General features: G+C 39.2%; 2 protein-coding genes across 4 annotated transcripts; both read right to left on the reverse strand.

The window, feature by feature from the left end:
• Positions 1-387: 387 nt before the first annotated feature.
• On the reverse strand, positions 388-16630 carry LOC147428527 (uncharacterized). 3 transcript variants are annotated; one of them, XR_015186051.1, is made up of 4 exons: positions 15552-15637; positions 14958-15007; positions 11880-11928; positions 388-474 (listed from the first exon to the last, which is right to left on the reverse strand). XR_015186051.1 is itself a non-coding variant. In XM_086497405.1 (4 exons), exons 1-4 carry the CDS (start codon positions 15643-15645, stop codon positions 14005-14007), a joined length of 711 nt encoding a protein of 236 aa, XP_086353531.1. In that variant the 5' UTR covers positions 15646-16630; the 3' UTR covers positions 13294-14004. The 3 variants fall into 3 exon arrangements, 1 of the variants encoding a protein (XP_086353531.1); XR_015186050.1 differs by lacking the exon at positions 388-474 and adding an exon at positions 4984-5793; XM_086497405.1 differs by lacking the exons at positions 388-474; positions 11880-11928 and adding exons at positions 13294-14530; positions 14779-14819 and having other exon boundaries at positions 15552-16630.
• A 309-nt stretch (positions 16631-16939) lies between these two features.
• On the reverse strand, positions 16940-18469 carry LOC147428528 (uncharacterized). Its single transcript, XM_086497404.1, has one exon. The coding sequence runs from the start codon at positions 18400-18402 to the stop codon at positions 17161-17163; it is 1242 nt and encodes a 413-aa protein (XP_086353530.1). The 5' UTR covers positions 18403-18469; the 3' UTR covers positions 16940-17160.
• Positions 18470-22446: the final 3977 nt, after the last annotated feature.

Raw genomic sequence — 22446 nt, forward strand, 5'->3', positions numbered from 1 at the left:
TCATATATTCTGTCTTTTACAAATTACCTACATACAAAAATAGGAGAAGTTGGTCTAAAGTATTCGGATCTTTTCTAGAAAATGTGTCAGTTGTATAATTTATATATTATTTGGAACATGGGTTCCATAGTACAAACTATCTAAATATCAATTATAAACAACAATTATTTTGTTTTTTTGGAATAGTTTTTGGTAGCTTCTTCAAGAGTGTTATGGTCACTGCGTTCTTCTGGTTCAAAACCCGAAGGAAAGTCTTGAACTATTACCTCTTCTGAATCATGTACATCAATATATCCTTCTGTTCTTTTCTTACTCTGCCAAGCAGTTTTTGTATTCGTTGTTGATAGCAATGAAGTTTATGTACTTGTTTGTGCATAAATATTACTAGCTGGAGAAATGAATACTGGAGTCGAGTCATTCGAAGGAGCAACCGGATTGCTTGATTCCATTTATAATTGTTCTTTTGGAAATCTTCTGAAAAACATCATGCATATGTTTGTTAATTAATAAATATAAAAAAAGGTAAAGAACAAAGCAGGTCTTTTTGAAATGCACGACTTTATTTCAATACCAATAGTAGATACACACACACACCCACACACACACACACACAGTATAACTATACTCGATATATATATTGTAAGAATTCAATATTATTTAGTATACGGAGAAAATATTTTTTATTGTTATTCTATTATACTTCACATACATTTAAAAAAATCATAGTATTAAATTATATATAATCAAAACACATTTTTTACATGTATGTATAAATATCAATTCTTATACAAACGTATCAAAATTATATCAAATGATGATCTAATTTTATTTATTTTTAATCAACCATGAAAACGTTTTATAACCTATACTTTTAAGTGCTTAATAATATATAATATAAGCTTGTTTTTAATATACGACTACATGTAAAATTCATTACAATATATAAATTTTTATAAGATTTTTTGATAAAATTACGAACTGAGATAAAGGCTTTAAAAATATACATTCGTTATTATTTAAAGAAAGACCAAGTAATGAACAATCTATACACTGTGTACTATTTTATAGAAGTAATTATTAAGAAGACAAAATTACTTATTGAGAAGTCAAAATCAATACAGATTGAGCTGGTAATTTCAAAAAAAGGAAAATTTTTCTATTCACAGTTCGATCGCAGACCAGCATCTACATCTATATAGAGACTGTACTGATGAGCATTTCTCAACATAGCTAATAGCTCGTACAATCTAGGTTGTTCCAGTGGATTTGTACGAGTACAGTGTTTTGAAAATTCATACAAAGCTCTTATAAATACATTTTTCGGTCCGTTGCCCTCACGTAAAACAAACTTCAAAGGCCTAAGAAGAGTTTTGCCAAAGGAATAAATTTCAACTGCTAGGATATAAATTGTTGGTTTAGAACTAAAACATTCATGAGCGACCCATGGATAACGCTTTTTGTATGCTTCAACGATCTCTTCTGTTGTCTGGCAATGGTTCGTGCGCTTTCTTTGTACTGATGCTCGTACTTTTTTCCTAGTTCAAAATGCCTACATAAACGTCTTCTATTTTCTCTGAGAAATGCAAGTAAATATTCTGTAGCTACAAGTCATTGTGCAAATAGCCATTCAAATGTATGTAGCTTATGGTTTGTTCGAGTCCATTAATAATGTCGAATATATGTGCCTTGAAACGCTCTTTTGTACCAACCTTTTGGGAGATACTGACATAATGCTTAGGTGGTGTAGTAGTACTTCCTGAAGCTCCTAACCATGTCCAATTTGTGAGTGCAAGTCCATTCCAGAAAGGGTATACCACAATGGACTCTTCTTCACTACGACAAAGACCAAGTGGTAATATAATGCCACTATGATTTATAGATATGCTTGTAGCTTCAGAGGCTGCTCGCAATTCTGGCGAAGTAATATTTTCCACGGCAGTAAATTTTTTTACTATATACGGGTTTTCCATAAACAACTGATCTAGAATTTTGCACTTACAAGAGTAAGTACCATAGCCATGCCGAATCCGCTGTGAGTCTTCATAAAAACGAATTTGTCGACGTTGCAACAAGGTAAGCTGCACGTGTTGAGATTGTTCTCTACCATGGTTAATTTTTTTGGTTTGTACATAGTCCATCTGTACATACTTCCGTTTTCCTTTTGCTGCTTGAATTTCTTGTACAGTTGGTCTATTTTTTCTACTCTCAATACAGTAGAAGTATCTTCGCGATCCTTTTGTTCTAATTGCAAAAACAATCTTTTAAATTCACCAAGGCCTTTGCTTATTTCATTAAGAAAAGGTTTTGAAGAAAGAAATTTATTGCAATGTTCAAAATAAGGCCATGTGGCTCTCAAACTAGCAGTGCTTGCTTCTTGCAATATTGCTAATAACTCCAGTAGATCAGTACGAGTAGGATCAAAATAAATTTCAAGCTCTTGGTCGGTGAAAGCCAAGCATTTTCTAACATTTGTAGCCACCAAACATCGGCACTCATCTTTATGTAAACCCCTCTTTTCTCTTGAAATTTCCATGATCTATATTAAAATAATGATAGTTATGTTCAACATTAAAGAAGAGAGTGAATATTAGTTAACAATCATAAACAAGAAAATCAATGCAAAATCACGGTATGTTCTAGTATATTGATTTGCAGTTTTTTGCTCTTACTAATATTATTTTTAAAAGAAAAGCATAATTGAACCTAATAAATTATAGGTAGTTTAATGAAAGTTGTTAATTAGTATATTTTTATATAAGTATTTAGTGGAAAATATTTTCATATTTTTAAATTAACTATATACATGTTTCTACATTTTCAAATCAATATAAATAGGCAGTAGTTCAAAATATCAAACCATGTAAAATTCATTCCATTGTTTAAAAGAAACTAATCTATCAAAAAAAATAAAAATGAAATAAATTATTGTAAAATAAAATTATTTTCAATTATAGTAGTTCATACTGCGATACATGATTAACTAATTACTTACAATCAATTATTATAAAAGAATATTATTCATATACAAACATAGAAGTCAGCAATAGAGATCAAGTTTCTCGAGCGTGAAGTAAGTATACTGCAAATCATTGGAAGACAAAATAAACATATTATTTTGTACTCATTCACTTGATCACAATACCTAATATGAAAAGTTAAATAGTAGAAAATATATCTCCTATCTATAAAAGAATTGTTTTGTGTTTCATTACTTGTCTGTAACCTATTAGTATCAAAATTTAGCCAATAAAGAACTTGTTTTTTCATCTTCTGGAGTATATGTCTCTTAAGTATAAATCAAATATATTATAAACCGTTGTAAGACAAAATGATCATATCATTTTGTACTCCATTATTCTACCCTATTATTCAATCGGGCTATTTAGCATAGAAATCTGATCAATGGAAAACTTTGTTCTTATGTATAGATATGAATTTTTTTAAGGACGGGTTATTTCTTATAATGCATGTAATGTAAGGATTATAAAAATTTTCTAAGCAAGATAAACAAATCCTACACAGAAATATAAGCATACATTCTAGTGGAGTAGAAACATATTTTTTACTCATGAAAAAAATACAACTATAAATTGTACATGGACTAATCATTAAATTATCGAAGCACAAAATGACTTTTAAATACGACAATCCAAACCGTATTCTCAATTATGGTTAAGAAACATGAAAATTTGATCAGTCAAAACAATTTTCTGAATAAGATAAATAAAGTCTACATAAAGACATAAGCATATATTCAAGCAAGATAGAAATATATTTTTCTATCCAAACAAAAGAACATGACTAGGAATTATATATACGTCAATCATTGTATTATCAAAAATCAAAACCATTAAATTCTCAATATACAAAAAAACTGTTAAATGACAATTTACACTGTACTACTTGATTGTGACCAATGAGTATAAAAATTTGATAAAGAAACCTCTTAAATACACATATAAAACTTCATGAACTATCTTTTTTTTAATGCAAAATATAATTCTTGTTAAATGAATTTTCAAATGCAGCATAAAAAATACTAAACAAAAATATCATCATCATTATAGAGACTTTACAATCAATACCATAAATTCTATTATTATTTCCAGTATGTACAACATTAAAAAAAGATTGTTCTAAATTTATATAATTTAACATGAGTATTAAGCATATAAATTATTGATAAGGTTGAGTACAATACTTTATTTGCTTTGAAGAAACACTACCAAGTCTTCAAGAGAAGACACTAGCGTGCATTCAAGCAGGGAGTTTCGTGTTTCTTTTGTACTACTATGTCTTTGAAAGACGTAAGAGTGTACTTACATGCAAATTTTTTTCTTTTTTATTATTGGAACACAACCAAGTCTTTAAGAAAAGACGATGGTGTGTATTTAAGCATAGACTTATTTTCTATTTTTCCTGCACAAATACATCCTGAGAAGATAGCAAAGTGCAAAAAAAAAAACTAGAACTGAGTATGTCCTAAATCAAAACTTGCTTCATATATGATTTGGAGTTTCATTTTTTAGTATATCTATTTCTTATAATTCAATTTCAACATTATTTCTTTTTTATTTGCATAGCTATATTCTTAGAATATCATATCAAGACAAATTTACAAGATTTTTTTTTTGAAATCAAACATATTATAAAGAAAAATCTAATACTTTCTAGAAATAAACATATACACTAGAAGGGCTACTAATTTGGTCTCTCAAAAATACCTCTACATACTATTAAAAAAATTTAAACCCAATGAACAGAGCACCAAATATTTGACTAATGAATCTTGCAACGGAAGAAGCTTCAATCATCTAAGCTTTAACACATTAAACAAACACAAACAAGCAACAACACCTGGACAAAATACAAAACAAAAGACCTACAAAGAACAAAGGAAATTATTCAAATCAATCATCTTCAATAGGTCCAAGTCTCAATAGGTCTAATTATCAATGGCTATCTCTAACATTTGGTTTGGTCTTTAGCTCGGAAAGCGCTATGTAATCATGTAGTGAGTTACTAGGAACACTTACCTCTATGTCAATTTGGCTTGTCAATAAAAATAGTTGACATCGGCAGAGTGTACACAGTCTTGTAGCTACATAATGGAGCAGTGAGCGGTAAGCCAATCAAGTCATGGCCAATCACCTTCAGTAAGCATGTGGGTCTCTCCAGCACCCTCGAGAATCATTGAAAAGCCAAATTGTGCACATCTCTACTAGTCATGATAAACACATGAGCCTCATTTATCTTAAAAGCACCATACTCTAGCTCGGGAAACACCCATGCATTGGTTTTCTCATACATGGCGTCGTGTGGTTGCAGCTGGCAGAAAAACTTGTTTGTTGTCCAAGGCTCATAACTTGTCTGAAAGATGAGGTTGAACATGCAGCTTGATAATTGTGTACTGTTTTGGCTCGACACCTTTACCAGAGACTCTGTCGTGATTGCTACAAGGCTGCCTATCACGAGGAGAGTGTATGCAATTCCTTGACCACTTTTCCTTGCTTCTTCAAAGCTCTGAACTGCCATTTGACAAAAGAGTCATGGTAAGGATTCATGTCTGTGGTGATGAATGATCGACGCCAATCAACACCGGCACCAAAAGACTTGAGATCTTCAATGACATTGTCATGAAAGTAAGTCAGCCAATATGCTGGGCAAGTGAACCTTGGGATTTCATTTGGCAAGATGCCAAGAGATAACATAATCCTCCATTGATAGGCCTCACCACCAGGTTCTGCTTCTGCTTTGATTTTCTTGTGTTTGTACTCTTTCTTCTTACCTGACCTGCGAAAACGGTTTCTTGCCTCAGCTTTTGTGTGTGAGGCTTCCTTTCCTACATCTGTACATGACAGCTGAGTATCACAAAAGAGCAAGCAATACATAGTTCCACAAACCTACAAGAACTAGACAGTGTACTAAAGGATGAAATCTGATGGTTGATCTCGTTCTACTTCTATGACTGATGTGTATGATGATACTACTAGAGATCAGGTGAAATTAGACTGATTTGAGGGCTGAATACTGAGGCTGAAGGGCTGCTTTTGATGGCAGAATATTGGTGCTAATTCTACAACTGAAGCACTTGCAACACGCAAGGTAAGTCATGGGTTAAATACGGTGTTGAATTGTCGCTCTAAGGCTAGATGATCCTAATGCAAAAATGCTAGCTGAACATAGACTAAAAACAAAGATACAAAGGAGCATATGATGGTGCCCAGGCAAGGGAAGGGAAGTAGGTGGAAAACACTACTCCTGGCTACTTGAAGATGAAACGCAAGCAAGTTATGACATATTTAATGGTTGACTGCTATGGTAGAAAACACAAGGCATAGTATGATGATATCACACAATGAAGACTTCAAGAGTCCCTCTTTGCCATTGCCGAAGTGGTATTTACTTATAATTGTATGCCACAACTATACAACTTCATACTAAATGCTAATGAACACACTAAATTTTGATGAACGCAAGTATCCTCAAAGTGACAAAACTGGAGGGGAATAACACCAGCCTATGGGATAGCTTCTAGGACTTGATGATGGTTGAAATCTGAGGGTACTAAAGGTTGACTTGCATTAGGAAAACTTTGAGCTCTCCATGGGCCTCTTTGATTAGGGAGGGATTAAAACGTAGCCAATGAGGAGAGGGCTGGGATATCACCTAGTACCTAGGGAGATGTAGGTGTGTCATGGGTTGTCCCCTCCCTCTAGTGGTATTTTCAAGTCAAAACCACAAAATTGAAAGGTAGGGCATGGTTTTCTATTAATGAAGGAGGTTTTCTCTTTCCCAAAAGTAAACCAGCATCTGCCTCCTCATAAAAGCCAGGACCCGCAATTGAGGACTAAAAGACTATTTCCTTAAATGAGAAAAATGGGAGCGGGGCTTTTTTAATCAAGACAAGCATATATGCTTAAGGTTTATTTCAAACCCAGCAAATCACAAAAGAGCACGTACTGCCTCTAACTGCTAAAGTGTATCGCCAGGCGGTGCACTCGCTTGATGGCCTATATGGCGGGGCCGTTTCCTGGTTGTAATAGCCGCGTATGCGCTAGACACTTAAAGGCCGCCTCAAAGGCGTTAGCTCTCGCTGTCAACCATGCCCAATGCTTGCTCGACACCTACCCAGCACTTCAGCATGGCATTCGCTGGTGCGAGGGCTTGGGCAGGCTCTTAATTTAGACACTTGCAGCCATAGTCTTGGCAGGAGGCATGCACCTGCAACGTGCCAGCGTAGCTGCTTTGACTGCTTCCCAAGCATCCATGATGACACGCTGAACCAGAATTTTTAATGGCTTTTTTAGCTTAAAAGATGAAACTCAAAATACCTTGGCCAATTGTGTGCCTCAAAGCAGCAAGAAAAAAAAAAGAAATTAGACTACCCTATATTTTATTTCCACGTTTGAGCTTCAATTTGGATTTTTGTGCAAATGGATTCATTTAAGAGTTCCAAAACCACCCCCACCCTACTAGTGGTATCTCACGTCTCCTATACTACAGACATTTTAGGACTTAATCCCTAAAACTTAGGGATCCTTACAAGGCCCAAGAAGAGCTCAAAGTTTTCCTAATGATGGGATAGCTTCTACGTAGGACTTGATGATGGCTGAAATCTAAGGGTACTAAAAACTAAAACTTGATGGCTGATCTAACGCTACTTCTAGGGTTGATTTGGATGATGATACTACTAAAGATCAGCTCAAAATAGGTTGATTTGAGGACTCAATACTGAAACTGAAGGATTGTTTGCAATGGCCAAATACTGGTGTTGATTCTAGAGTTGAAGCACTTGCAAAATGCAAGGTGAGTGATGAGCCAAATATGGTGCAAAATACGAAACAAGTGAAAAAAACTGCTCCTGACTGTTTACAAATAAAACGCAAGCAAGTTATGGCGGTGAATACATTGCAAAGCTCAGATGCGAACTTCGGTTGCAATCATACATCTTTGTAGCATGAGAGAGTCCATCACTTTGCATTGATAAAACAGTCCACATCTTTTTCACACATTTCTTGCGAATGGAAAACCATGCAAGCCCACTTCCAACACAAACCTCGTAGAAGCTGAGAATCACAAAAGAGCAAGCAATACATAGTTCCACAAACCTACAAGAAGTAGACAAAATCCCCTCGAAAATGCCATCTATGACCTGTTGCCTGCAACAAATTTTGGCGCTAATACTGATCTTGATTTTAAAACTCTTGATGGTTATACTCAGTGATAAAGATATTGAAGCAGATAAAGATCAATTGTGTTCTAGTACTATGCATTACTCTAGGTCACTCTTGGCATTTTTCAGTTTTTGGCCCTTCTCCTGAGGAGTTGGCTCGGGCTTGGCCTCGCCTTGCCAACCTCTTCATTGTGATCCAATGCTTTGCCAATTCATTATAGGCTGTAGGGAACATTGAGGTATACTATGGTATTTATGGGGTGACCTGCTGTAAGATCTCGCTACAAAAAAGGTGGCAATGAAGATGTCCATGCATTAGTGCAAGGACAGATTATAGAATAGAAGTTGTTGAACGATATTGCTCATGTATAGTCGGTTCGAGAGTCCGGTGCACACTTCGACCTTCCAACTAGGTTAGGAGACTCAAGTAGTGGTTTTGGTGCTCAACATCGAGTCCACACACAAGAGATAGACTTAGAATAGACTAGGTGATCAGAGAGCGAGCGGATTTTAGTTAGGTTCGACTACCCGTCTTTGTCATCTTCTTTTGCGTTTTCTTTGTTCCTAGTTCGCATTTTGTTCTTGTTTTTGTTTAGTAATAGTATAATTAGCTTATGGTTTTGGTGATGTCTCATGCTTACGTTCAGGTTTCAGAGACAGATTCGGCCTAGAGCAGATTACAGGTCACAGGTTGTGATTTGAGAAGTGGAACTTGAGAAATCTTGCTTCCATACTTCCGTCATCACGAGTAGGTTGACTTGTGCTCATTCGGTTACCATTTCGTTATCATGTTGACCATATCGGCGTTTTTAGCTTTTTTTTTTGCAGAAAACCGCCTAGAGCACACACAGAGCTTCAGGAGTGCTTGGAAGTACGAAAGTTGGAAATTTCGGTTCTCACACTCGCAGTAGCATCTAGGAATTGAGCCCTACTCAGTTTACCAACGAATGACCATCGCAATGTCCATAACGCTTTGATGCCGGAAATTGTCTACGACACAATTTCAGTCATGTCTAGAGATTCAGAGCGGGGAATTCAAGAGTTTTGCTTTGTGTACTTGCATATACATTAGGAAAGATCATCTAAAGATTTTGGTTGCATTTGGAGTGGAATTTTTTGAGCTAGCCCATTGTCTGCGTTTTTCGACAAAGTAAAGACAGAAAGCTTGGCTTTGCGTAAAACAAGTATCCAAACAAGTTTTGCAGGGTGTCATTGGAGAACCAGAGAGTAGGGGAATCATCAGAGATCAGCCAGCCAATGAAAACTGATAGGTGGCACCCATAACGTGGATTTGGCACACAAAATGCAACAGATTTATCATATAAACCAAGGCTAAAAATGCAAGTTTCAATGAGGCTGACAATAGAAAATAACGAAGTACCGAATCATCACAAAGAGGCTAGCGAGGCCAGATCCAAGCAATCCGACGAGGAAAGGGCTGAAAACTAAAAACGCTAGGGCTGTGTTTTGCAGAGATGGAAAACGCTAGGGCTGATTTGGAGGTGCAAAGGAAAAGTACCGGGACTGAATGCTATTGCTGAAAACTCAAGCTGATCTAAATAAGCACGCCAAGGAGCTACTGCATAGCACACTAGCTGATATAGAGCAAAATGTCAGGGCTGATCTGCTCCTCCATCAAAATTACCAAAGCCTACATCGCACTCAAGCTCCTGTACCCGTAGCTCGAATATCATTACTTGCAAGGAATAGAAGAGAGTGTCTTTCACCACCAAAACAGTATCGGCTCCTGTCAAGCTTCTAATAACTCAATAGTGGTTAAGTCGTAGGCAAGCCCCGTAGGACTCCACTATTAGAAATGCAAGGTTGAGTGTCTTAGTAAGTATGGATAGGACTTTAGAGCCTAGAGTTAGTGTGACTCTTTGATGAGGAGGGATTGACAAACCCTTAGCATGCCTCCATGCCCTAGTTAGTCGACTATATCCCTAAAGACAATTAGTATCCTCGAGATTCTTGCTACGCTACAGTGGATGCAAGAGATAATATCATTTTCAGTGGTACTAAGGTGTACAGTTTTAAGTCAAACATCCTAAACTTAACAACTCAATTTATTGTTCCAGTTGAACCTGCATGCATGCATATCTACTCCCACTCACATCTCCCACACTAGGTTGATCTCATGCATAAATATAAGATATGTATATATGTGTCAAGCACATCTCAATTCTACAACAATAGAACTACCATTGGCAAATGCACACCACCTCGCAAAGACATGTATATATGTGTCAACCACATCTCTATTCTATAGCAATAAAACTACCATTGAAGACACAGAACCTTGCAACTCAATTCCCCTATTGTCTTCTCCAAAGACATTTTTTTATACATGTCTTCCCAAGTTCTCATCTCCTTGCATCATCATAAGCACTATATGGTAGTTCATACTTACACACACTGGCACTTAAACCCTCTCATAGTCCCTTGGTCACAAGTAGACAGATCTCCAAATGAGGCAGCGTACTCATGAGAATCAACCATTTTCACAAAGTTCAGACTTGCCAAATGAGACAACACTAGGCATAATCTGCATGCATACCCAGCTTTACGTGGTTAGGGTTGAAGATTTGCTCCGTTGTTTGAACAAATAATGGCATGTTTACATCAGATTTTAGATCGCAAAATGAGGTAGGACTCTCCGTTTTGGAATGGTCTTTGGACAATAAATGACAAAACTGAAGGGAAATAATAGCAACCTGCAGGACTGCTTCTAGGACTTGCTGATATCTGAAAACTGAGGGTACTAAAGGCTAAAATCTGATGGTTGATCTGATGCTACTTCTGGGATTGATCCAGGTGATGATTATGTAAGGGATTACTGAAAATAGGCTGATCTAAGGGCCAAATACTGAGGCTGAAGGGCAGCTTCTGATGGTCAAATATTGGTTTTCATTCTAGGGCTGAAGCACTTGCAAAACACAAGGTAAGTGATGGGCTAAATATAGTGCAGAATTGTTGCTGAGACCAACTGATCCTGGTGCAAAAATGCTAGCATGCACATAGACTGAAAACACTGATACAAAGGATCATATGATGTCCCCATGCGAGGAAGGGAAGCCGACAAAAAACACTGCTCTTGGCTGCTTGCAAACGAAACACAAGCAAGTTATGGCATATCTAATGGTGCATTGTTATCACAAGGCATAGTATGATGATATAAGACAATAAAGACTTCAAGGGCCTTGCACTATCATTGCCAGAGTGGTATTTACTTCTTATTGCATACCTCGATAGTATAGCTTCGTACCAAATGTTGATACATGGCAAGTGCCCTCAAAGTGACAAAATTGAAGGGGAATGACAACAACCTATAGGACAACTTCTAGGACTTGCTAATGGTTGAAAATTGAGGGTACTAAAGGATGAAATCTGATGGCTAATCTCGTTCTACTTCTAGGACTGATGTGGATGATGATACTAGTAGAGATCAGTTGAAATTAGACTGATTTGAGGGCTGAATACTAAGGCTGAAGGGCTGACACATACTAGCCCAAAATATTGGTAGATATATTTCAATCCCATACACTGCCACACATTACAAGCATAAACTCCATTAACTTCACTTCACATTATTAGACAGGTGACATATGAGTGTCATGCACGCACAACAAATTCGAAACGTTGACCACACCCCGAATTCCCAAAACATGTGATCAACAATCACACCAAGAGCATAATTACGCACCTTACTGCAAATAACCTCGTCCGCTTCCCTTTCAGATACTTGCAAAGAGCTGCATAGAAAATAGTTAAACAATGTAAACAAATTTGACTTCTTCCAATAACGAAAAAAGACATTGCTTTGATAGGAAGATCTATAGTTTAAAATAGCCCCAGTGCCCAAAAAACCCTAGGTTTAGTGGAAATCTTTTGCTTTACCATAATAAGTTAAGAGTGGAAATGGAGATGCCTTTCCATTCTAGTCAGAGCAATCATTCTTTTTTCAATACTTACCCTACACCCGAAGAAAACTCTGATTCAAGATTCGTGCCACAAAGTTTTCTGAATTTGGTAGATCTTACATCGTCATTACATTTGCATAAATCTTCTAGAGTGGCATCTGTTCGTCGGAACTAATTAAGCATCAACTAAATAAATCAGAATGCATAATAAAATTTCAAGAGCTCATCATTTGCCCTCCCATTACCAGCATAAAAAATCATACACACAAGATGACAACAAAACAATCAAATCTAGATTCCAAAAAACCTCTAAGATGAGACTTTGAAACAGCCATTGCCATGAATCTAAAATGATACACTTACGTAGGACACGCCCATCTCCCACACAGTCACATGTAGCATCATATTTTTCTTCAAGTTTCCTATTGACTGACGTCTACAGTCATGGTTGAGATGATGCAATTGATATCGCAGCTGTCACACTTGGATGAGGCTGCAACCAAAGTTTTTGTCTATGATTCAGGAAGTGAGGTCAAACAACTAAAATCCCTTTTGCACGGCACAATGAAGCTCAATCAATTTTTCCGTGTGAAACTAGATGCTCATGAACAACAAATAAACCGCACGCACGCACACATAGAGGCACACACATGCACACACTAACACACACTCTCCCTCGCAACTTGTATTCGGGAGCTCCTTAACTTTCCTCGAGGTAGTGTGTGCATAGACACTTTCCTCGAGGTAGTGTGTGCATAGACACTTTCTGCCTCATCCGTTCTCTGTCCACAAAGCAGCGACGAATCGCAGATTTGAAGATCTTTCACAAGACACAATTACCTAATAAGAGAAAGCCTTTCACGACATGCAATCACCTAACAAGGGAAGTCCTTTCGTTCTATGTTGCTTTCAGAGGTGATTGCTCTCACTTGAAGGTCTGTGGACTTGCACAAGACGTTTATATGCGTGACAGAATTTTCGAGAAGATGGTTTGAACAAGCTGAGTATCTACCAGTCGTAATCTCATTGATTGCATTCCGATGAAGGGAAGTCTTTCCTTCCAAGGCTTTCAAGGAAGGAATTTCCTGCATGAGTTTTCGAGAAGTGAAAAGACGATGCTGCTGCTCAAGCTTCTAAGAGGCTTGTGTTGGAAGTGGGCTTGCATGGTTTTCCATTCGCAAGAAATGTGTGAAAAAAGTTATGGACTGTTTTATCAATGCAAAGTGATGGACTCTCTCATTCTACAATCATGCATGATTGCAACCGGAGTTCGCATATGAGCTTTGCAATGTATTCGCCGCCTCTTTAACATGTCCAGCAAGCAAAAGACAGGCCGTCTGGCTCAGCCAGTCAAAAGCTCCAGAGGCTGAATGTGTTGGGCAAGTATGAAGTGAGTAAGAATATTCACGAGATTGAAAGCTCGGGTGATTCGATCATCAAAAGAATGTTCGAATCAGACATTCAAATTGGAAATGCATTAATTGATTTTTATGCAAAGTATCGGTATTTATGGGAAGCATGTTCCATTTTTCATAAAATGACCGCCCATGATGTTGTTTCCTAAGATGTAATCATAACTAGCAGTGTAGAAAATGGGAGTTGTCTGGCTACCCTCAAGTTTTACAAGAAGATGGCCAGGGAGGTCACTTTCCCTAATAAAGTAATCTTCTTGGCCCGCTTGAGAGCATGTGCCTACACATGCACAACAGTAGAAGACAGGTGGACACACAGGATGATTGCGATGAGCAGACTCGAATTAGACATCACTATTAGTAGTAGCCTTGTGGACATGCATAATAGATGCGGATGTATAGTGGAGGCATGCCATGTATCTGAGAAGTGCCCATTTAGAGATATTGCAATGTGGGATTCGATGATTGCAGGATATGCAGAACATGAATCTCATAGTCATGTGGAGAAGTGTCTACGAGGCTTGCAACACCAACTGTCAATAGTATCAAGGCCTTCTTCCTTGTGTGCTTGCCCTCCATTAATGGGACCTTCCGTATCTAATACACTTTCATTTCGTCCATCACGACTAACAGAATTGGGCTCTGCCTCGTCAAAAGAAGGTTCGCCTCCTTTTTCATCCAACATTGGCATACTAGAGGTTGTAAGTGTGTCGTTATGTAGCACCACCATGTCGTCAAAATCTTCACTATTGATTGGCTGCGTCTCACTAGAAACATAGCCTAGCTGCATGCTCTCAGCTCCTAGATATCGACTCTCCGAAACCACCTGCATTCCACCACCCTCAATGTATCCAATATTACCCTCAATGTATCCAATATTGAAATGATCTGGCTTCGACTCTTCGAATGAGTCTGGCTCTATTGCCATGTTGAGTTGCTCTTCTAAATTCCTTGTTGCTGCCTCATTATCAAGTCCCGCCAACGTAGATGCGATACCTCTAGACACACTCCGATTTAAGTCTCTACAATATTAAATGAAGACAACAGAAAAGGACTATTGTTCGGGTCTTTCAAAAACTCAAAACACTAAAAATGGAGCACCATTTTACACAAATGCACAAAAAAAATAATCAACACGTACACAGACATAAAAACACGATATTAATTTGAATATTTACACTGTCAACAAATGAAACATTTCCATCATAATCTTAATATTAACTCTGCATTGATGACATGATTAACCCCCTAATTAAACGCTGCTTAATACCTTGCGCAAAGTATGGCATAGATCCAAACCTCATCAAAATTCTGAACAAGCACAAAACCCAAACAAAATAAATCCCACCTCTCTCCCACACACACACACTTCTAGACCAAGTAATCGAAGCTGTAAATAACAAAGATGATGAGAGAGAGAGAGAGAGAGAGAGAGAGAGAGAGAGAGACCTGTTCAAAATCGCACGATCCCTTCCTCCCTCTCACAACCTCGCTATCAACTGCAACAGAGAAAAAGTGTACACACACACACACAATCAAATTTCCACGCCCAAAATGCACCCGAACCACCAAACAAAAATAGAAATTTCACGCATGCCCTCCACCCAAAAAAAAAAAAAAAAAAACGTTACTGAGCCACACCCCATTGGCGTAATCCCCTATGGCCATGCGACCCTGCCTTACTGCAGTGCCAAAACAAACGGTGCCCACACCACAATCAGCCACGCAGAAAGGAGAGAAAAAGAGACTCCACCAGTTTTTTGCTTCTCTTGCATAACGGCTGCATGCAGCCCGTCTAAATTTGCAAATGTGGTGGATGGGGTGCAGAGGGGTGTTGACGGTCTACAGTTGATCGTAAGGCTGCGTTCACTGCCACTACCAACTACATGATAGTTGGTAGCCGAAGTAGTTGTGACTGTTGCATGCAAGTGATGGTTGGGAGCGGTAACAATGATTGGAGCTGTGAGAGAGAGAGAGAGAGAGAGAGAGAGGAAGTTGAGCAGGATTCGGTGGCTGTAGAGAGAGTCTCTAGACATGGCATACCTGCAAGTGCTCTGCTCTTGATGACGACGGCCATGGCTCCAGGTTTCGTGACACACCTAGATTTCCTTTGTTGTAGTGAGTCTTCCTTCATCATCTGTGCAAGAATGAACAAACAGAGAAAAATCCTAATTCTTCTCTTACTTTGAAGTTCTCTTGGGATCGTTTCCCACTGCGTTACATCAACGCCTTCTTGAGTAAGGGTTCTTAGGTTCACAACTAGTCAAGTATATCCGTGAAGTCCCCTTAGATAGAAGATTTCTTCTCTCTGCTTCTTCCTTCTACTAATTTACTATATGTACATGTTCCTCTCGTATGAAAGGTACTTCAATTCATCTTCTCCTTCATGCAATTGTTTGCATGAAGCTCGTCTCACTTGCTACAATCTACTTTACTATAACTAGCTTCCTAATAGCAATATCAACACCGAGTATGCCTCTAAGATTAAGAGGCATGATCTCTAAACAAGTTGAGGAGTTTCAATTGCATAGGCATATTTGACCTACTATCGTATGCCTAATATGTGGCAAGACATACAATTAAGAGTTGATTAGAAAATATGTTGATAATTAAGTGAAAGCATTAAGCAACTTCTTAAGCAAAATTATGCAAATTTAGATCATAATTTACACTTATCTTTGTATATACATTTTTGCACCATGCGTGTATTAAGAGGAGCCTTTCCAAAGCTCTGATACAACTTCTACAACCGGGAGCGTATAGTGCCCTACAAAATATCAAATATAACACAACACGGGCCATAAAATGACAAATCCGCATACCTAGCAAGTTGCAAAGACATAATTAAAGCTATACATGAATAAAGAGAGACGTGAGCGAGGGAGAGTAAAAGAGCACATGCAACTAGGGAGAGTAAAAGAGCACATGCAACTGCACCTCCTAGAGCGGGAGTGCTACGCCGGCACGGTGAGAAAAGAGGGAAGAGGGGGGAAAAGATAACACAGACACTTGGGCTTATAGAACAAGGTATGGAAAAGAAAACAAAACCTCCACATCTAAGCAAGGTGAAAAGTCACAATGGCCTACAGAAAGAGAATAAGAAAGAGTGTGCATCACCCCCTCAAATAAATGACAACTATCTCTCTCTCACACAAAGGCCTACATGTACGTAAGAAGATGCTTCGTCAATGCCCCCCTACAAGACTGAGGCTTTATCCAACGGTCTCCACGATTGCTGCCAAGCGTTCCATGCTTTACTAAAGCCTTCATATAGCCAAATAAAAGACATTTTCCAAAGCTGACCAGACATCAAACAGAGATTTTACAAACCCAAGCATAAACTGCTGAAGTCTAACAATAGGAGCCCCTAAGTTGAGACACCAACCAAGTCACACATAATCTCTACCGAACCTAAATCAGCTGAAAAAATGAGCACAACATGACAAGGATTGTCCGGCCTTGGTATATTATGTAGACAATCTTATGTATAATTAACACCCAAAGCCCAATTAAGGCACAAGCTCGCTCTCTAGGGACGACACGAATGTTTGGGTGTGCATGATACCCAAAACTTGTTCATAGTCGTATTCCAAGAACCAGTGTCACCACTCTCAACATCATCCAAACCGTCTGCCTCATCATCTTCAATCGCCTACGAGTCAGAGCTCCCTTCAAGCCCACTATCTGCATCGGATTGGTCTGGACTCTCCCTGTCGGATTCATCGGAAACGTCCCAATCTTGAAAGTCATGTGCTCGCACTGGAAAGTACTTGGCTTCTACTGCAATTGGTTTTTCTTGCAAACAAGATTGCATGTGTAAGCCATAATCACTTTTTCCTTCTTTTCCATACCAAATGCTTGCTAGCTCAGTCGCCTTGTCGAAGGCACTCCCATTTGCAAGCTCTGACCAAGAAAATTGAACATCAGCAAACATCTTCAGCCTTGGCCTGTCACCCACAACTACAGTGTGAAGGTGCTGGGCTTTTGCCTCATGCAACACAGGGAGAAAGTCAGAATCATCCGAAACAAGACATATGCATTTGATGCCTGTGTTAATAGATTGTGATATGTGTCGCATAAGCGCTTCATCAGCAGCTTGAGGCCTGTCAGATACCATTTTAACCCAAACACCAGCCCTCTTCAGCTCTTGCATAAGGCCATATCCCACCTTTGGGGCAATTATGTCCCGTGAAGCCTCTCTATACTTGGTCTCTTTCTCTATCATGCTCTGTTTGTATTTTAACTTCTTATTTCCTTTCAAGGAGTCAAGGCGGCTGAGCCTCTTGTTCCTTTCTCTCTCATGAAGCTGCTTGAAGTGCTTTTTCAAAGCTATATTGGTTTTGCATCGGCGCCCACAATAGCTACATACATATGGTTCCCCAGGTACAACAAGACCACTTACCTCCAGTCTGTCCAATTCCTTACGATTGCGCCTCTCTTCTTTGACCCAAGCAGGGAGGTAAGAGAACGCATGTCTGTTTGCATATGCCACCATGTCAACCAGGCGACCGAAGCTGCATGCGACCTCCCGGAGGCGGATGGCAGCTTCAAAAGGAGGGACTGAATGCGGGGGCTTATTATCAAGATCCCAAAACACAGAGATGGTGTTAGTGGGAGGAAGGGGTCGCAAAACCCTACTCTGTGTAGGGATGTCCTCATCCTCAGAGACAAGAGACGATGAAGAGGGAGAAGGCAAGTTCGAAAAAGCATTCTGCTGAGCACTTTGATTGCGCTTGCTCAAGTTATGCAGAAGGGAACCCCTTACCCTGTGGTTGATCTCCTCATCGGAACTAGAAAGCCGTGATGAGGGCGATGGCGAAAATGCAGGCAAATGCGACCTTGTTGATGAGAGTGCCCGCGCGAACGAACAGAGAGCTGTAGCACGCCTGATCATCCCCTTCACATTTTTGCTCACCTAAGAGGGTTTCGGGGAAAGTCTTTTTTTCCTAACTACTTCCTCCTCCTACAGATGCAAACCGGAAATCTATACTATAAATGATAATGGGGGAGGGAATTCCGGTCCCCCCGCCCCCGCCCCTCCCCCCCCCTCTCTGCCACTTGTCAAATTGTGAGATCTCAGGCGGGCTCATGCTGAGAAGGTTCAAAAAAAAGTTTAAAAAATTCACCGCCAGCCGCCTCTTGAGTAGGCGCGCTTGGCGAGGAGGTGATCAAAGCGGGCAAGCGAGAGAGAGAGAGAGAGAGAGAGAGAGAGAGGAGGTCCTGCTCCATCACCTTCGTCATCCTCAAGAGAGAGAGAGAGAGGGGAGGTCCTGCTCCATCACCTTCGTCATCCTCAAGAGAGAGAGAGAGAGAGGTCCTCATCACTTGCGGCTACTGCTGCTCCTCCACACCGGCTGCACTCCTCAATGCCTGCGGGCAGCTACTGCTATCCTCAACACTTGCGGTGACTGCGGCTCTGCTCCTCACCTCACCGGCTGCAGGTACTGCGCATCTGCTCCTCAACTCACGGACGTCTACGACTCCTCACCTGGACGTTGCGACATCTGCTCCTCACTGGCTGTGCAGGTACTGCGCATCTGCTCCTCACCTCACGGACGTCTGCGGCTCCTCACCTGCGCATCAGCTCCTCACCTGGACGTTGCGACATCTGCTCCTCACCGACTGCAGGTACTGTACATCTGCTCCTCACCTCACGGACGTCTGCGGCTCCTCACCTGCGCATCGGCTCCTCACGGACATCTGCGGCTCCTCACCTCATGGGCTGCAGGTAGTGCGCAGCTCTCTCTCTCTCTCTCTCTCTCTCTCTCTCTTTGCTAAAGCCCTGCACTGCCTCAGGTGGATAGAGCGTTCTGAGAGAGAGAGAGAGAGAGAGAGAGAGAGAGAGAGAGAGAGAGAGAGGAAGAGAGAGAGAGAGAGAGAGAGAGAGAGAGAGGAAGAGAGAGAGAGAGAGCCTTCTTTGCCGACGACTACCCTGTGTCCAGAACGTCTCAGAGTCAGAGAGAGAGAGAGAGAGAGAGAGAGAGAGAGAGAGAGAGAGAGAGAGAGAGAGAGAGAGAGAGATGATGAAATGAAATGTTATATCGAACGTCTGTGTGTGTGTGTGTGTGTGTGTGTGTGTGAGAGAGAGAGAGAGAGAGAGAAATGAAATGAAATATTTTATTTAGCATCTGAGAGAGAGAGAGAGAGAAATGAACTGTTTGCTGGTGGTGTTGGGGCACGTGGAGGGGTGGTGCAGGGTCATGCGGGGGAGTGCGTTCAGAGTCCAAGACTCCAAGCAGGAAACGTTCAACTTCAAACTCTGGCCGGCAGTGGGCATGAAATGAAATGAAATGAAATGTTATATTGAGCGTCTGTGTGTGTGTGTGTAGCAGTTCTAAATATATAAAATTATACGCAAGCGAACACTAACTGTTCACAGACAACAATTCTAGAAAAGTATAGTGGCTTTGCACAGTAATTTATTTGCAGTTGAAAATAAATTATGTACAAGGTAATGAAGATAACAAAATACAGCTCAAGTATCCTTAAACCCAATGTCTGGGAAATCTTGTATCACACTACGAGATCCACCATTTGTTAAGAACTGGACGTTTTAATCAAGGAAGGTAGCCCTCACCTGCACCCATAGCCACAAGAAAACAGTTCGTTAGCACGTGATTGTACGCAGGTGATGCTGGGCATCCCAGTTGTTATCCATGTCACCATAAAAAAAACATAGTTCTTAACTTGAATAATTGATTTTTAAAAAAAAAACTTGGTAAGAGTGAAGATCCTTGGCTTCTCAGCCAATCTGATACAGACAGTACCCAATCCCATAGAGCAGCCATAAATTTTGTTTTATTTTTTCTCAAACATAACCCTTATTCCCAAAGTTCCTTTTTTTTATGTTATGTCATTCCTACTGCTGCCATATTCCAGCTAACAAATGTAATTGGAAGGTCACTATATGTTTTACCTTGTGGTATTGAGATCAAACTTACTAGTAAGATGTTAGGTAAGGCTAAGTGCCTATATACTTTAAATGAGAAAAAGAAGCCAGCAGAAGAAGTTAAAAAAGGAATTGAGAAGCCAAGATTCGATCGAACTTCTGCCATCAGAAATCTGTCACTTCTTTGAACTAAGTGATAGGTTAATCAGAACCTACCTCTATGACAATGCTGAAAAAAACCAGTTAGAAAACTTGCTTTTTATTTAACATTAGTCCGGTATATGAAGTCAGCATCAAGGGCACCATACCCGAAGCCAGCACACAGAATAACCTTTTTAGCCGCTTCAGTACACTAGGCTACCGGTAAAGAAAGTTGAGTTAAAAAAACTTTATTTAATCTTTATAGTCGTGTATGCGAAACCTATCTTACCCTACTGTAAAGTAATATGCCTGGCCATTATTTCCAGAAAAAACAGTTTTGAATGTCCTTTGAATCCTCTCAAGTAGGTTTTTTATAAAAAAAACACCAGATTTTAGTAACAGATTCAATTCCGGGTAAGTCCTTATTTCCGAAATTACCTCAGCAAAGTCACCAAACTAATCCAACCACTTACATAAATCTCATTCATTTAGTGTAAGACATGTTATTTTCAGATCTGCAGTACACCATTCATGAGTTCCTTACCCATTCGAGTAACAATATTACCCGAGTCAACACTATATACCTTTCATGTCCATTATCCTCATTTTTATGCAGTCAAAGGATAAGACATACACCTGGTAATCTGCTTTTTTCCAAAATATATATATATAGGACATACAGAAAAAAACCAGTTAGACAGTCTCCCTTCATTTTTATAATTTTATTTCCATCAAAACATTACCTAGTAGATACTGGTTTATTTTACCGCATTCTTCATGCCAAGAAGAGCCATGTTTCGGAGCCAGTCTCCCAGTACTTTTACAAAGCAAAAAACATCTTTAGTCGAAGCAAAAAAACCCCATTCCATATACTTTTCTCCCTCTAAATTTAAGAACAGTCATCGGAGCAAAAAAAGCCGTCTACCTACCTGGTTTTTTTTAACCCAAAGTATCATAATCATAAAAAAATCTTGTTAACCTGAAGATTCAGGAGGTAATTCTAAGTTTAACTTGAGCCATCCACGCTTCTTCCTTTACCAGTAAGAGTCAGATTCCAGAGCTAGGTTATATCTATGTATTTTTTTGTTTATTTTATGAAAACAAACACCATCCGTCAAACGGATAACACATGCCAGACTCTAGAGATAATTTCGGTTTGAAACAAGAAAGCAAATCAGAAAACATCCTTTAATTTATTCCAAAATTCTTTATTCCAAAATTCGATACCTGTAATCTGAGTCTATTCAGTCTGAGGTCAGCTCATGTAAATAACAGTACTCCGACTCCTTAGTATTTTTAGCAGACATAAGTTTCTGACATTATAAGCCCACCATTTTTAGCCTATTTATTTTTTTATATCTTTGTGAATATCTGGCTCTATGTAAAGACCATCAAGACATACATCAACAAGTTGATCAAACACAGCTTAGCTTTACATTTGCGATTGCACGAGCCAAGAGCACAAAAATCAGGCACAACCTTCCAATGGCACAACCTTCCAATGGCACAACCTTCTCTAGCACTCTCTAGTTCATGAACACATTCCTTTGCCCATTGTACATGATTGGCCCCTCTACGATTTTATTTTCTCTCACTAGAATGGTTGATTTTAAAGAAAGAAAATTCATTTAAGTAAACTAAAATTGATATTTGGTGAATTACCCCGTCCTCGAAATCATAGTCATCCTCGACTATGCTTCTATTCAAGAGAGGTATCTTTGGTCCATTGGCCTTTTGCTCAGGATCCACTTTTAGCACATTGGACATCATTCCAAAGTAAGTGACCAATCAACTTGGTGCTTGGAATAAAATCCATCGCAAGTATGTCTACCGAGTTAGCACTAGTTTCAACACTAACCCTTACTAGTTCTGCTTCATTTTCATGCTAATTTGATTAACTCCATGCTA

Source organism: Adiantum capillus-veneris, chromosome 23 (genome assembly GCF_014529385.1).
Source record: "Adiantum capillus-veneris isolate H3 chromosome 23, ASM1452938v2, whole genome shotgun sequence".
Taxonomy (NCBI): Eukaryota; Viridiplantae; Streptophyta; class Polypodiopsida; order Polypodiales; family Pteridaceae; genus Adiantum; species Adiantum capillus-veneris.

Excerpts from the sequence above, each read along its gene's own strand:
- LOC147428527 (XM_086497405.1), bottom strand. The coding sequence starts at position 15,645 with ATGATGAAGGAAGACTCACTACAACAAAGGAAATCTAGGTGTGTCACG. Across the intron at positions 15,008-15,551 it reads CAAGAGCAGAGCACTTGCAG|TTGATAGCGAGGTTGTGAGA; the intron begins GTATGCCATGTC and ends TCTCTGTTGCAG. Across the intron at positions 14,820-14,957 it reads GATCGTGCGATTTTGAACAG|AATTTTGATGAGGTTTGGAT; the intron begins GTCTCTCTCTCT and ends GTGCTTGTTCAG.
- LOC147428528 (XM_086497404.1), bottom strand. The coding sequence starts at position 18,402 with ATGATCAGGCGTGCTACAGCTCTCTGTTCGTTCGCGCGGGCACTCTCA.